Source organism: Dermochelys coriacea, chromosome 3, assembly GCF_009764565.3.
Source record: "Dermochelys coriacea isolate rDerCor1 chromosome 3, rDerCor1.pri.v4, whole genome shotgun sequence".
NCBI classification, from domain to species: domain Eukaryota; kingdom Metazoa; phylum Chordata; order Testudines; family Dermochelyidae; genus Dermochelys; species Dermochelys coriacea.
Window position 1 is genome coordinate 4,416,232 of NC_050070.1, and position 16,385 is coordinate 4,432,616.

At 45.1% G+C, this 16,385-nt stretch overlaps 1 protein-coding gene across 1 annotated transcript; it reads right to left on the bottom strand.

The window, feature by feature from the left end:
• PBK (PDZ binding kinase) lies at positions 1 to 15,586 on the bottom strand. The gene is made up of 8 exons (XM_038397864.2): positions 15,446 to 15,586; positions 14,556 to 14,632; positions 13,872 to 13,974; positions 13,163 to 13,305; positions 10,504 to 10,673; positions 9,271 to 9,400; positions 4,242 to 4,424; positions 1 to 384 (listed from the first exon to the last, which is right to left on the bottom strand). Exons 2-8 carry the CDS (start codon positions 14,611 to 14,613, stop codon positions 179 to 181), a joined length of 993 nt encoding a protein of 330 aa, XP_038253792.1. The 5' UTR covers positions 14,614 to 14,632; positions 15,446 to 15,586; the 3' UTR covers positions 1 to 178.
• Positions 15,587 to 16,385: the final 799 nt, after the last annotated feature.

The following is a 16,385-nucleotide window of genomic DNA, read 5'->3' on the forward strand; positions in this document are numbered from 1 at the left end:
TTACAAGCCAATATTTTATTTATTCAAATTCACATCAGCACTACCTGTTTTAAGGAATTTGCCAGGTTTTTCTCAAATGCTTAATATTTGTTTAAAGCTACAGAATGCTATAAACTCATCCAGTGCAAAGGTTATTTCTTAAAGAATTCCCCATCAGAACGCAGAGATATGAAATCAGTTACTGGTGATGCATGTCTTCCTCCAAGACTGCGACAATGTGTGCAGCAGAGGGACGCTGCTTCGGCTCCTCACACGTGCAGATGGAAAACATTTCAATCACTTTCTGGTACGACTGGTCCAGCTCCTCCATGTTCAGTGGTGGCCTGGTGCCCAGAGCTGCATAATACGCCTCATCATCAAAGTCATCTTCATCAAATGTTGTCTCTGGCAAAGAACATTTAAAATAAGTCAGCAGCAGTAATTGGCAGTCTCAGTTGGAAAGTGAATGCCACCTTCCTAAGGGCCATCTATCCATTTAATCCATGCAGGTCTTTTCCTCCTCTAAATGGGGGTTTGAAGGGTAGGGAGCAGGAGAAGCACAGAACTGGTCCTTTGAAGAGTTGCTTGCCATTCTAGAGCCAGAGTTCAGCACATGCTACCTTAGATCTTGTTTGTTTTGCTTGCAAGCCCATGGATCATCTTACATGCAGCAACGCTTCAGAAGCAGCTGGGCCTCTGCCACTTTGGTTTGCTTATTCAGTCCCTTTGCATTTACAATCTACCACTTCAAACTATAATCAATCATTTGGTTTTCTAGACCCCTCAGGAAAAGCGCCAACTGGGGACCGTTGGGACAAATGCAAAAGCCTCCCTGCAGTTACCACGTCTAGATACTTGCCAGCAAGCCATGTTTCCTGTTGGAATCTCATTAAAACAGGAACACCCCCGACCCCCCCCCCCCAAGTGATTACACAGCTGCATGGTTTATAGCCATGGAGATTTAAGTATTTCCAGAGATTTTTAAATATCAATTTGTAATTTCGTTGTTTAATTTACATGTTTACTTTTATTCCACTGAAGTCAGTTTCAGTACAGCTATTAGCTTCATTAGGATCAGATTCTAACCTGAATGAAATTTTCTGTTAGCTAAGGTGAAAGTTCAGTGATTTTTTTAAAAAAATTTTTTTAGTTGTCCAACTGTTAACTTTAAAGTCATATACTTCACTACTTCCAACAGGGTGTAACACAGTCTTGGTCGCACACCTGGCCTAGGCAAACCCTACTCTATTTTAAAAGAGGTGTGTTGAATGTCGGGATTAGGAAACTCAGCGAGATGCCATCTGTGCTTATTTGTATGTCAATACGTTGACTGCTCTGGCACTTTTTGGAGATACTGGGGCTTGAGTTAGAGGAACAAAGAAAGCTCTAGGTTTGCTGCTGGACTGGCCAGCTTGTTTGAAGACCAGAGCAAAGGGAGTCATAGAATCATAGGCTTTAAGGTCAGAAGGGACCATTATGATAGTCTAGTCTGACCTCCCACATAACGCAGGCCACAAAATCTCACCCACCCACTCCTGTAACAAACCTCTAACCTATGTCTGAGCTATTGAAGTCCTCAAATCGTGGTTTAAAGACTTTGAGGTAGAGAGAATCCTCCAGCAAGTGACCCGTGCCCCACGCTGCAGAGGAAGGCGAAAAACCCCCAGGACCTCTGCCAATCTGCCCTGGAGAAAAATTCCTTCCCGATCCCAAATATGGCAATCAGCTAAACCCTGAGCATATGGGCAAGACTCACCAGCCAGACACCCAGGAAAGAATTCTCTGTAATAACTCAGATCCCACCCCATCTAACATCCCATCACAGGCCATTGGGCATATCTACCGCTAATAGATGAAGCTCAATTAATTGCCAAAATTAGGCTATCCCATCATACCATCCCTTCCATAAAAACTTATCAAGCTTAGTCTTGAAGCCAGATGTGTCTTTTGCCCCCCACTGCTTCCCTTAGAAGGTTGTTCCAGAACTTCACTCCTCTGATGGTTAGAAACTTCTCTACCAGACTTATTTTGGGAGGAGTTTCTACCTAGAATGATAGTTTTAGGATTCAAATTACATTGGTCGTATTTATATTGATTTTTTGGATAAAGTTACCACTCTCCTGAAAAAAAAACAGTGAATTCAGTGCTGGCTTGACAGCCCTAGAGACTGAAACCTCCACGGATCCAGTACAGATACAGCATAGGCAGTCAACAGCATATGCTTCTTCCACTCTGCCAACATGCCTCAAAAGTAACCTGGCAGGACCACTTCTAAAGGTAAGAGAAGGAGGGTGTCTCCAGAACCTACTCCCTCCCTGGTCTGTCTCATCAGCCAACAAGTTTGTGTCAGTACAGGTGGTGGGGTTTTTGGCAACATGCATATATATGCTCATAGATCGGCCTGATACCATCTAACCCTCTTCGCACAACTCACCAAAAGAGACAGATAAGTTAAGGGCTAACTTTTGATCACTTCTGGCCTTGGCTGGAACTAAGGTGGCAATCTAGGGATCCCAGGTTATCCCATTATGACCCTACAGATTTCATCCCCAATCACCTGTACCATCTAGTGCCCTCTTTCAAAGTGCAGTTTTGTTTGAGGACCACTTTTTGGTGGAAGGAGGAAAGTACTGGCACTTGGACCAGCCAGCATCTAAAACAGCAGTCACGGATTAGCGAGGCTGTCCTGCTTTTGTACAGCAGAGACAAGGTGACTGAATGGGAGCAGCACTGGCCTTTTAACAAGGAAATGGAAATATCACTGAGCTATTAAAATATAAGCCCTAACCCAAAAAAGTAAAGCCAGAAGCTGTTTAAATGCTACTGTAATAATGCACTGGCTGGGCCATCTGCAAGACTAAGTCTAGGAGCTGGACTTTTAGTTCAAGCAGTGGAGGAGGATGCTTTCAGATCTAGAGATCCTGGGGACACATTCACACTGTTCAACTAGGTTATGCATCTACTTTGGCTTCCGAGTCTGAGTAGTCCAATTGCCTCTGACGATTTGTTGAGCTCAGTTTGCTGGGCTGGAGAAGAAGAATGTTATCCTTTGACTGTCATGCTGACCACATCACTTTGGTCCTACTTAAACTGCAGTTACCCCCACGGGAGATCCCTTCCCCAACACAGTTAAAACATGACTCAGTCTTGCAGTATAAATGGACCAGAACCATAGTCTAAGCAACTTCACTTAGCTTTTAGCAGGGCTGTAGCATGATTCAGAAACATGCTTTGGTCCTATCTACACTACACAACAGGAACCATGTTGAGGGACAATCCAGTTGTAACTTGGTTCTCGTGCCAAGTTTAGTGTTGAGAGGAATTTGATAAGCAGCAGAATTTCAAGGGAGAAATATCCTGCAGTTGTTTAACAAGCAGCTGGACTTCTTATGGGGCACGTCAGTATTTAAAATGATTAATTAGGCACATTTAACAACTCATTTGGATTTAAAAAGCCAAACAAACTTTAAAGCAGCTCAGCCACCTGCAAAAACATTGTGCACAGCAGCCAGGCACATGTTTTGCAGTAAGCCCCCTCCCTCCCCCCGAGTAGCTTTGAGTGCCTCTTCTATGCTGCAACAAGCGCCAGGCAAGGTGAGACAGAACTGGGAACTTACCAACCAGGCAGTTCTCAGAAGCAAAAGAAAGGATTTAAAAAAAAAAAAAAATCAGTGAGCAGAAAAAGGTCTTGGCTAACCTTTCCCCTCACTATTTCCTTATGTCCCCTTTCAATAGGCTATTTAAGTAGATGAACACAAGACAGTTTAATTGTTTTTCTAGTTGTATTGATAGCAGGTCATGATTCACATGCATCTTCGCTAGTGGATGTGCGTTAAAGAAACACTATAGGCTTGTCTACCCTACCACTTTTGTCAGTATAACTTATGTCGCTCAGGGGTGTGGAAAAAACAAAACAAAAAAACCACCCCTAGGTAATGTAAGTTACATCGACAGAAGCAGTGGTGTGGACAGCCCTATGTTGGCAGGAGAGGTTCTCCTGACAACATAGCTATTGCCACTTGTGGGGGTGGTTTTACTATGTTGATGGGAGAACTCTCCCATCGGCACAGAAGAGTTACATGAGCAATCTTACAGCGGTGCAAGTGTAGGCTCGGTAGTGTAGACAAGCCCCAAGGCATCCCCTGCACATACAAATGTTTGACACAGTCAGTTCCACTATTGGGTAAATCCATCTTTAAGGGCAGCTTCCTGCAAGAGGTGCTTGATTTTAAGAGTTGGGACTGTAAGAAATAAAAGCTGACCTTCATCGTCGTCGTCATCTTCATCAGGCAGGTTCAGATGTGGTATGGAAAGGGTCATCATCTCCCACAGAGTCAGTCCAAAAGCAAAGATGTCTGCCTTATCAGTGATAACACCACCATCCTCCAGAGCTTCCTTAGGTTTCCATGGCTCTGTGCCAATGTAAAGCACCCCCGGGTCACTCACTGAAGAGAAACAACACGTGACTCAAGCCATGTCCACACTAGGAAAAACGGTGTACTTAACATGTTAAACTATAACTGCCTCAACTACACTAGGATTTGAAGATGCGTTAGCTGGGCGAAGCAAACTCTAGGAGGAAGTGAGGGATCACCATGCCCTGCTAGTGTGTGTTAAAACTACGGCTTGACTTGTCCACACTAGGATTTTAACTCTGTGTTAACTGTTAAAAACACTTTCTCCCCCTACTTTAGAAGAGGTCTTAAAATGAACGGAAAGAATCAAGTTTGGGGTGTGTCCCAACACTCAGTGATTATATTCACACCTAAAGAGCACAGGGGGACTAAGCTACATACTGTAGAAAGGTAACATTCTGCACCAGCGCAGGGCCTGTATTCCATCATGCAGATATCCAGTTCTGTGCTGCAGATTTAAGTCAAGGATAATAAGCACCGAATATAGACTTCTACTAAAATCATGTACGTTTTAGGAACGGCACAGGACACCAAAAATAGATTCCACTGCAAAGTTTGTCTGCTTGGTGCTATGAGGCATGTGTCTTAAGATCAACAGAATACTAGAAGCTCCAGTTAAGGATTTAATAAACTGCGGAGTTAGGATCATTTAGCATTTGGTCTGCTTGAACAACATGACTAACAAACATGTTCTGAATATGAATGATAATTGGGGATCATTTAAGAACACTTTACAAGATGCCCAAAAAGCAACAGTCAAGGAAGAAAGTTGTACTGTAAAATATAAATAAATATATATAAAAAATAGAAGAAAATGGAAGTTGATAGTAATGACTATAAATCAGGAGGCAGGAATTGGAGAAATCTGCTAAGGGAAGCAAAGGTACGCAAGGAGAAATCTACGACCAGCACAGTTAAAAAACAATAAGGAGTTTTTAAATATATTTAGGAACAAAAAGAAACCTAACAATGGTATCCTAACAATAGCATCATCAGTAATAATGTAGAAAAGCAGAAGTATTCAATAAACATTTCTGTTCTGTATTTGGGGGATGAGGGGGGGAAAACGGATAATGTAGTCTCATCATATGGTGATAACACTCTTTTCATTCCACCAGTATCTCTAGAGGATGTTAAACAGCAGCTACTAAAGTTAGACATTTTAAAATCATCAGATTCAGTTAATAAACCCAGGAGTTTTAAGAGAGCTGGCTGAGGAGCTTGTTGGAGCATTATTGTTGACTTTCAATAAATTCTGGGGGACTGGGGAAGTTCCAGAAGAAAGCTAATATTGTGCCAGTTCTTTAAAAAGGGTAAGGGACAGGAACCAAGTAATTATAGACCTGTCAGCCTGACATCAATCCTGGGCAAGATAATGGAGTAGCTGATACAGGACTCCATTAGTTCTTTAATAAAGGAGAGTAATGTAATTAATGCCAATCAACATGGATTTATGGAAAAACCATAGTTATCAAACTAACTTGATCTCTTTCTTTGATGAGTTTGGTTGATAAAGGTAATAGTGCCGATGTAATATACTTAGGCTTCTATAAGGTGCTTGACTTGGTACTACACAAAATTTTGATTAAAACACTAGAATATAAAATGAACATGGCACATATTAAATGAATTAAAAAACTGGCTAACTGATAGGTCTTAAAATGCAATTGTGAACAGGGAATCATCACTGAATGGGTGTGTTTCTAGTGGAGTGGCTCAGGGATTGGTTCTTGCTATTGCTATGCTATTTGACATTTTTATCAATGACCTGGAAGAAAACAAAATCACGGATAAAATTTGCAGGTGACACAACTAAAGTCAGAGAAGTGGTAAATGAGCACAGGTCATCAATAATGAATGCGAGCAAACAATGTGTATTTTAATACAGCTAAATGTAAATGTGTACCCCACAGAACAAAGACTGCAGGCCATACTTACAGGATGGGGGACTCTATCCTGGGAAGCAGTGACTCTGACAAAGATTTGGGGGTCCTGATGGATAATCAGCTGAATAGGAGCTCCCACTGTGTCATTGTGGCCAAAAGAGCTAATGTAATCCTGGGATGCATAAAACAGGAGAATCTCTAGCAGGAGCAGAGAGGTTATTTGACCTCTGTATTTGGCACTGGTGCAACCGCTGCTGGAATCCTGTGTCCAGTGCTGGTGCCCACACTTCAAGAAGAATGTTGATAAATTGGAGAGGGGTCAGAGAAGAGCCACAAGAATGATTAAAGGATTAGAAACCTGCCTTGTAGTGACAGACTCAGAGAGCCCAATCTTAACAAAAGAGAAGTTTAAGGGGTGACTTGATTATAGTCTGTAAGTATCTACATGGGGAACAAATATTTAATCATGGATGGGCTCTTCAATCTAGCAGAGAAAGGGCTAGAATCTCACCTTTGTGATTCGTGGGAACGTTATGCTGGCAGAGAGGCCTGGCTGTAGCTCACGAAAGCTTATGCTCTAATAAATTTGTTAGTCTCTAAGGTGCCACAAGTACTCCTTTTCTTTTTGCGAATACAGACTAACACGGCTGCTACTCTGGATCCTGAGATGCAGCACCTGCACTCTATTACACTGATGAATCAACTCTACCTCTCCCAGTCAATCAACAAGAGTTCTATTAAAGCCAGAGGACAATGCCTCTGACAGAGTCCATTTCCCAGCTGTTGTCTGAAGGTGGCTGGGATGGAGGGATGAATTTACATCATGCTAGCAAGACAACGATTTACCTTTCTTTAATCCAGCAAAGGTTTATTACTGGTCAGTATGTTTTCAAAGTCTCCAAGAGCTCCTAGTTAATCTTATAAAGAGTCGGAAAAATGTCGGTATCTGACTGAATAAGGAAACCCAGTCACTGACTTGATGCCCACTCACTCCTGCAGAAGAGATTTTGGCGCAGCAGGTTGCTTTTTAGTGAAGCCAGCATGCCAAGCTGTACGCTTACGCTCTGGCAAGCAGTGGCGGTGGCACACTTTCCCCATTGCCTAATAATTCATTGAGCTATCAGAAGTCTCACAGCTGTTCGAGAAATGTTACACTTGTGCTAAAAGGCTGATCTTCAAAAGTATCTGGCACTAATGAGAAATGAATGTTAGAATCCTTAACACTTTGTAGACGATCATTCTTTAATCCTTGGATACCCCATGGCAAAGGCTACGGGTATTTTTAGTAAAAAGTCATGGACAGGTCACAGGCAGTAAACAAAAATTCACGGCCCATAATCAGTCCATGACTTGTATTATATACCCCTGACTAAATCTTGGGCGGTGTGGGAGTGGTGTGGCCTGGGTACTCTGGGGGGAATGGCCTGGGGGGCGCTGCGGGTGCTCTGGGGGGAGCAGTCCAGGACACCTGCTGGTGCTGGGGGAGCAGGCAGCAGCACGTGGCCCGGCACCTCTGTTAGTGCTGGGAGGGGGGAGGAGGAGGTTTGGCAGGCCCCTTACCTGGCTCCTCATGGCTCCCCCCTAGAGAGGCGTGGCCAGATGGCTCCTGATGGCGCTGCCTCTGCCCCAAGCACTAGCTCTGCAGCTCCCATTGGCCAGGAACCGCAGCCAATGGGAGCTGCGGGGTCAGTGCCTGCGGGCAGAGGCAGCCCACAGAGACGTATTCTAGGAGCGGAGGGAGGAACAGGTGACCGCTTCTGGGGAGCCCCCCTGAGGTAAGCACCGCCCAGAGCCTTCACCCCCAGCCCTGAGCCTCCTCCCACACCCAAACTCCTGCTGCTGCTGGGGGCTGAGGCAGCCCAAGACAGCCCCAGCATAGCTGGCCCAGGGGCTGCCTGAGCTGGCAGCCCCTGGGCCAGCTGCACCGGCCACTGCAGAAGTCACGGAGGTCCTGGATTCCGTGACTTCCGTGACAAACTTGCAGCTTTACCTATGGATAAGGACTCAGTGTCCTTTTTTGGCCATTTGGATATTGTCTCCATGTGACACACCACAAGACTTCACTCAGAGCTGGGCTGAAGGTTCTTCTAATTGAGAGGACTTGTTCTTTGTAGTCACCCTATAATTTAATAAGTTTAAACTACCCTCCGCATTGGGAGATCATTCCTGTGACCCTATCACCCCCGGCTCCAAAGCCCATTTTGTCATGGCAATATTCCATTCTCTTCCCTTATAAAATGAAAGAGTTACTAATAAAAATCTAATAGTGCAGCTTCATACATCAGTCAGCTGTTGCAAACCCAAGCACTGTGGAAAGAAACAGAGGGAAAAGTGATTTTGTAATTAACCCAAACACATTCCTGCTTTTGACAGCTATACCAACAGGCCATTAGACATCTGCTTCTTGTTGTAGTTAAGTAAAACATTTATAATTTTCACAATTGGCTTAGGCTGGTCTCCAGAACTATGAAATAGAAGGTTAATTTACTTAACTCTCAAGCAGGAGTAAAGGTTTCCCCCACAGCCAGATGCCAATTCAAAATTTGTTAGGCCTAATCCAGTGTTCCTTGTACACTGGAACTCCTATGCACATTAAGGTGAGTTCGGAGGTCCAAGAAATGCAATATGGGGGCCTTTGGGGTAACATGGAAGTTTCTTGCAATTATGCAGCACTATTCACCTGGAAGGCACTTAAACTATAAGAACCACCACCTCCATTGAAATGCAGCCATCTCTGGGGCAAAGAGTAGCAACCACAAGGCATAGAGCCAGGGACAGAAACTGCATCCTTGCACAGAAACTGCATCCTTTTCTCCTATTATGAAAACACAATGGGATCTTTAATGTCTACACAGAGCAGACACCACCTCAGTTTAGACCAGTAGGTCATCCTTGCCCCTTCCAGGTCAAAAGCTAGCTTTAGTTTTTTGGTCCCAGACACCCATAATGTCCAGATGACTGGAGCAGTCCAAGCTGACAGCGCCACATACCAGTCATGTTTTCATCCAGTGGCAGGGACACTCCCACATCGCAGATTTTTATCGACTCAAAGTCACCTTTAATGACAACGTTAGAAGACTTGATGTCTCCGTGGAGCAGTTTCTTATCGTTATGCAGATACTGCAAGGCAGAAAAAGGAACAAATAGCATCCCACTCACAGATGAGAAACAACAAACAGAGAAAGAGGCTATTTTAAACAGGTTTGGGCAGTGAAGCATCATCATATTATTATTTAACATTCATACTGCAGAGTCATCTTACAGCTTCAGTTGTGCTAGATCCAACAGTCCCGGCCCCAAAGAATCTACTAATCTAGAAGACATGACATATCAGATGAATGAGACAAACAAGCAGACTTCAACGGAGCGATGCGGATTTACACGAACTGAGAATCTAGACCAAGGTTTTTACATTGCTACTGTGACACTAACAACAATGCAAGAACTATCACTGAAAAGGCTGTTCCATGCAACCTTCCATTTTCATGGCTTATAACTAAGGCTATGTTTTAGTCACGGGTATTTTTAGTAAAAGTCACAGACAGGTCACGGGCTGTAAACAAAAATTTACGGCCTGTGACCTGTCCGTGACTTTTACTAAAAATATCAGTGAATAAAACTTGGCGGGGGCTGCCCAGGGACCCTGCAGGTGGTAGGGGGAGCCCGACACGGCTGCTTTTTTTCCCCCTTTCTTATGCCTCTCTGTGTACCCCTCCAGTATCTTCAGGACCAAACCCTTCAGCCTCCCGGTCAGATTATCTGCCCATCCCACCTACCCACAACGTCTGCTGGTGCCAGATCTCCTTTATTGGCTGCGAGCATGAGGCTGAGGGTGGACTCTAGCAGCTAGCAAGAAGGAAAAGTGAGTGATTTCCAAAGGAATGGAAAAGTGGGAGTAAGCCAGTGGGGGCCAGTATTAACAAAAACAAAGTTGTATCACTTATTGGGTTACTTTCATTGTAAGCTGTTTGGGGCAGGGACTATCATTTTGTTCCATGTTTGTACAGCACCTCGCACAATGGGATTGTGGTCTCTTAGGTCTCAATATCACATTCCATGAAACCAGAGTGGCATCTTAACAAGGAGTTGTGGCATCTGCAAACCATGTGCCAATACTAGTGCAGCATCCTTTGGATTCTCTCAGGTTGAGTTACTGGGAAAATAAAGTAGCACCCCTGTATACAGCTCTGCCATGAAACAGCTAATATCACTAGAAATCATACCTTCAACCCTCTTGCCATGTTCAAGGCAACTTTGAGAATTGTAGCAGCAGGAAAAGGGCCCTGATGTTTTGTATTTCTCTCTTCAATTAAGTCATTGAGAGATTTTTCTCCTCCGTATTCCATAGCAAGGCACATGCTTCCATCGTTGGCCTGAGTAAATGCACGGTATCCTTAAAACAATTAGAGATGTAATCTGTTTTTAGGGGACCAGAAGAGGCAATATCTGCAGAAGAGGCATTTTACGCATATGCTTAGTAGCATAATTTGACAGCAGAGTCTCACTAATTCACAATGATATTTAGGCCACTCATCATTATGGAATTTTGTGAATAAGTAAACAAACAATATCAAAGTGTTCACAGTTATGGCTGTATAACTGTAATGACCACAACTTCTGTGACACCTTTAGCCTGATTGGCACTAGGGTTTCTCCCCAAAAATTCTAACTGGTTTTAACAACAGTTTCAACAAAACCAATTTTAAAACCATTTGGAGCCATAATATAGGCCAGGTTTCAAGCAGCCTGGACCATTTGAAGCTGGTTTAGGCCACCTGGAGCCTGCTCTACATTACAACTCCAACCCATTTAAAATTCAAATTAGCTGACCTGGGAAAACCAGTTAAGAGTTTTTGGAAAAGTTTTCACAGCACATACCAGCCTTCAGGTTTTTTCACTATAAAACCACAGGCCAAGTTTTCCAGAAATGAGTGCCCAACTTGAGACATTTTAGGGAGAGGTGTCTAATTTTCAGAAAGTGCTGAGTGCCTCTGCACTGAAATCAGACTCATTTACAGGTTTCAAACTGGACACCTAAAACTTGAGGAACGCAAAAATCACTAACTCCTTTTGACAGTCTTGGCCATGGTATTTGTCACCCTAGCCAATGCTAGCATTTGACTATGTTCAATAGAATGGCGCATGGGATTTTAAAATGGTTTCAGCATTTAATAAATGGTTTAGACTATTTTATTGTAAGTTAAAGAATAATTAGTTGACTTCACACAATTTCCCAGGATAAACTTCCTGATATTAACATATTATGTTCTGTTGTGACTTTGCAAATTACTCCCAAACTAAAAAGATGACACTTGCGTTTTTGCATGATTTTTCCCATTGTATAACAGACAAATAATCGTGTACATGTTCTGTAGTACATTTTGCAAAAGCAAGGAAATCTTCGCAATATGAAACCTCAATACAATGTTCTTGGCCATTGAATTCTTGCTGAGAAGGGAGAACACTCATCATTTGGGGGGATATAAATTGATAAAGTTCTCCTGGAGCACTTATGGTATTTCTAGCAAAAATGAAAACATCTTGATTTTTTTTAAATGCACAGTAAAGAAAAAAGCTAAATCAATTGCTGATTTCAGTGACAAATGTAATAATCCCAGGGATTAATGATATATTACGGTATTAAACAAAACTTCACTGAATATACCTTGGTTTCACAAACTATTACTAACACTGAAAGTCAAGAATTTTTATAGAAGCTGTTTTCAAGAAGTTCTAGACTTTCCATAACTCAGGAACTGGCTTATTTTGCTTACATTAATTCATTTTATTATTATTAATGAGTGCACAGCACCAAAATTACAGTTAAGAGCTGGACTGAACAAGCTACCAGAATGCCTGTGTCTGCTTACAAAGTATTTAGATAGCAATCTTTAGCAGTAACCACTTTTTGTACTTGATGCTGTGCTTATTTCTGTTTGTCTGCTTTTTGAAAGGTCAAGTTTGGCATTTTATTCAGTGTGTGTTAATGACACCATCCCAGATATCAATAAAAGATTTCTAGCACCCTACACTGGACACGTTCTAATATGTTGTCACTATTCCCTCAGTCCCTGAACCTATAAATACTGGCACATACTTAATTTTGTGAATGTGAGAAGTCTAATTGTAGTTAGTGCGAAAAATCATATAAGTGTAGGGCTGGAAGGGATGTTGAGAGGTCACCTAGTCCAGTCCCTTGTGCTGAGACAGGACCAAGTATACCCATATAGTAAAGTTAAACTTGTGTAAGTGTTTGCAGGATCTGGACACTGAAGGGAGTCAACAGGATGCCAGCAGGCAATCTAAAGCTTTGCAAGGCTGCTCTGGGATAAGCCTAGCATGCCAGCGAATAAGATCTGTGGTTCATTCCTCTCCTGTGGGGACAGAAAGAGAGCGACTCTACAATGCTTTCAAAACCCACATGCTAGAAGTGGGATATTGAGGTATTTCTGAATTCTCCTTCATGGCAGCACCAGTACACTGGCCAGAATTAGATCTTTTAAGGTTACGCTTAATGTTACATAGAGAGTTACACGACCTGTTAAGCCAAATCGAAAGATTTGGAACTCTATACAAGGCTAAGGTAATACCTGATGGAGGAAGAAACTAGTTGCAACGTGACCATGCCAGCTGGTGGATAGAGAGGAATGAAGGGAGAGTTGGAGGGGCCAGTGCATTTGTACTCTCTATGGAATGTAGGGGTCAGGGGATATGCGCATACACCCTCTGCTGCTCAAACAAGGTCCAGGGCCATTTGTGTCCTCCCCCCGTGACTCTGGGAAGGTAACATCAGGAAGGAGACGCCTGCCTTACTAAGCCTCAGAGATGGCTCCAATAGTTACATCTGCAAATTAAGCATCTTAAGTTGTGTCTGAAACTTACCTACAATGTTTGGGTGCTGAAGGTTTTTCAGAATCTTGGCTTCTTCATTCAGTCTCTGTTGATATATATTTTGCTGCTTATTGTCACATTTTGGATTAATTTTCTTCACAGCCCATGGGGAATGAGACAAGCCTTTAGGAGATCTGTATGGAAAAAATTCACTCTGTTAGAAAATGAAGCATCGTCCCATCCATATCTGACATCAGTGATGAAAGATCTATCATAGGCATCTATTCAGTGTTGGCCAAGAGTATCATTAACATAATGATGTACGTACAATTAATTTGTGGAATTAAACAGTAAACCTAAAACTATGAAACTAATTTTGCCAACTTAATAATAAATCGTACACTACACAGCACAGAGTTCAAATTTCTACTACAGTCATATATTATAGTCAACATCAGAGGAACTCCAGCCGTGTGGGGTAATCCCAGCAAAGTCTCCAAGAATTAATGAGCCACGAAGACTGAGCTAGTGGTGATGACTCCAGTTTAGGTTTAAAGCATACTGATAAGGCCATATGGAGCATCTTGCACTGCCACTGCCTGTGTTGTACACAAGCTGTGGATAGATTTCAGTTTCCAAGACAGTCAAGCCAGCATCTTTCTTCAGCACAGAAGTCTCTTTAAAAAAATCTATCCTAGTAGTATATGATCTAAAGTCCCAGGTAATGGCCACCCTATCCTGTTTATGTTCTTACACTTACCTTTTCATAAGGTAAACATTTACTCCCGTTCCATAACCAAGCTTCTGCATGAAAGGAGAGGCTGGAATTACCACAGAAGCTGAAGGTCCACATTGCCCATTGCCTAAAAACAAAAAACAAGAAAAAAATCATTCCATTTCTATAGCACCTTCCATCTGAAGATCTCAAAGCTCTTGCTACAAGTATTTTTGACTACAACTGTACTTGGAGCTTTGTATGGAATAGAGGTTGATGAGATTTAGTTTTTTTTTAAAAAAAAGGGCTTAACAAACCTCCTTTTTTTTAAATTAGACTTCAGGAAACCATCCAAATATGTATGCATCATACCGTCCTTGGTGTACACCTCAATGGAAATCTTTAATAAAACTTCACGTGAAGTTTAATTTTCCCAGTAATTTAAAGTCTGATCTCAAAACAAACTTATTTTTCTCTCACTTTCAAATCCACATTGTAATGACTGTGTTTATAAATCGTCATTCTAACAGGACATGATCAGCACTATCTTGTTTATTAGGCAACTACAACCACACCACCACTAGCTTTATATTGTGAAACACTGGGCCCAGACATAAGCTGACTAAAAAAACTTCAGTATTGATTATACTTCAATGGAAGTGTTTTAGGGGATAAAATTAACCCTATTCTACAATAGTTAACCAGAGGCCATATTTGAATACAACTTACCAGATTTCTTCCTATTAATTATTTTGTTAGGAGTCTTGAAGGCAGTTGCTGTTTCCATTGTGGATAATTGTCCTGAGCTTTATGACACAAGAGAGTTGCAATTTACATTAGATCTGCCTGCGATGTATTTCTCCAGTGCAGAACAACATCTATCTATCTCCTACCATACATTTAGGCAGAATCTATAATTCATACTAATTAGCACATTCTATAAATATGTGTTGTAGATTTTGTCCTGAACTTAACGGAAACCTGAACTGACACTGCAACCCGGGTCAGAGCTTTCTAGCTGCCATAACAAGTTGTTTGCAGTGTTGTTTCAGCCCTGCGGGCCCCAGGATATTAGAGAGACAAGGTGGGGGAGGTAATAGCTTTTATCAGACCAGCTTCTGTTGGTGAGAGAGACAAGCTTGAGAGCTTCCATAGACAGAGCTCTCCCAGGCTCAGGTGGATCAGAGGGATGCAGGACTCCTGGGTCCCCTCCCCGGCTCAGGTGGATGCGGGGGGGGGGGGGAGAGTGCACAGGACTCCTGGGTCCCCTCCCCGGCTCAGGTGGATGCGGGGGGGGGGGGGAGGAAGAGTGCACAGGACTCCTGGGTCCCCTCCCCGGCTCTGGTGGATGCGGGGGGGGGGGGAGAGTGCACAGGACTCCTGGGTCCCCTCCCCGGCTCAGGTGGATGCGGGGGGGGGGGGGGAAGAGTGCACAGGACTCCTGGGTCCCCTCCCCGGCTCAGGTGGATGCGGGGGGGGGGGGAAGAGTGCACAGGACTCCTGGGTCCCCTCCCCGGCTCAGGTGGATGCGGGGGGGGGGGGAGGAAGAGTGCACAGGACTCCTGGGTCCCCTCCCCGGCTGGGGGGGCGGGGGTGGGGGCGGAATCCCGGCCCGTTACCTGCCGCGGCTCCGTTCACTGGTCAACCGCTGCCATTTGAATCCGCGCGCGCTGCTCCCAGAGCCGCCCCCCCCCCAAGCGGCTACGGCGGCCGCGTGGCCCAAACAGGAGGGGCGGGGCGGGGCGGGGCGCGGAGCCCGAGGGGGCGGGTCCATTGGGGGTGGGCGGAGCCACGGGGCACTGGGGAGAGGGGGATCTCTCGGCCTTTACGGGGCTACTGGAAGGGGCGGGGACCCATCCCTCCCCGGGGGGGGGGCTGGGAGAGCAGGGGCCCAATCCCCGGGGGGGGCTGGGGGCAGCAGGGGGCCCAATCCCCGGGGGGGGCTGGGAGAGCAGGGGCCCAATCCCCGGGGGGGGCTGGGGGCAGCAGGGGGCCCAATCCCCGGGGGGGGGCTGGGAGAGCAGGGGCCCAATCCCCGGGGGGGGCTGGGGGCAGCAGGGGGCCCAATCCCCGGGGGGGGGCTGGGTGAGCAGGGCTCCAATCCCGGGGGGGCGGCTGGAGGCAGCAGGGGGCCCAATCCCGGGGGGGGCTGGGAGAGCAGGGGTCCAATCCTCGGGGGGCGGGGGCTGGGAGAGCAGGGGTCCAATCCCGGGGGGGGCTGGGAGAGCAGGGGCCCAATCCCTGGGGGGGCTGGGGGCAGCAGGGGGGGTCCAATCCTCGGGGGGCGGGGGCTGGGAGAGCAGGGGCCCAATCCCTGGGGGGGCTGGGGGCAGCAGGGGGGGTCCAATCCTCGGGGGGCGGGGGCTGGGAGAGCAGGGGTCCATCCTTCCCTTTGGGGATGAGCAGGGGCCCAATCCCCGGGGGGGCTGGGGAGAGCAGGGGTCCATCCTTCCCTTTGCGGGGAAGCAGGGGGCCCATCCCCAGGTGGGGAGCAGGGGCCAACCCCCTGGTGGGGCCTGGGGGGAGCAGGGGCCAACCCCCTCTTCCCCAGGCTGTGAC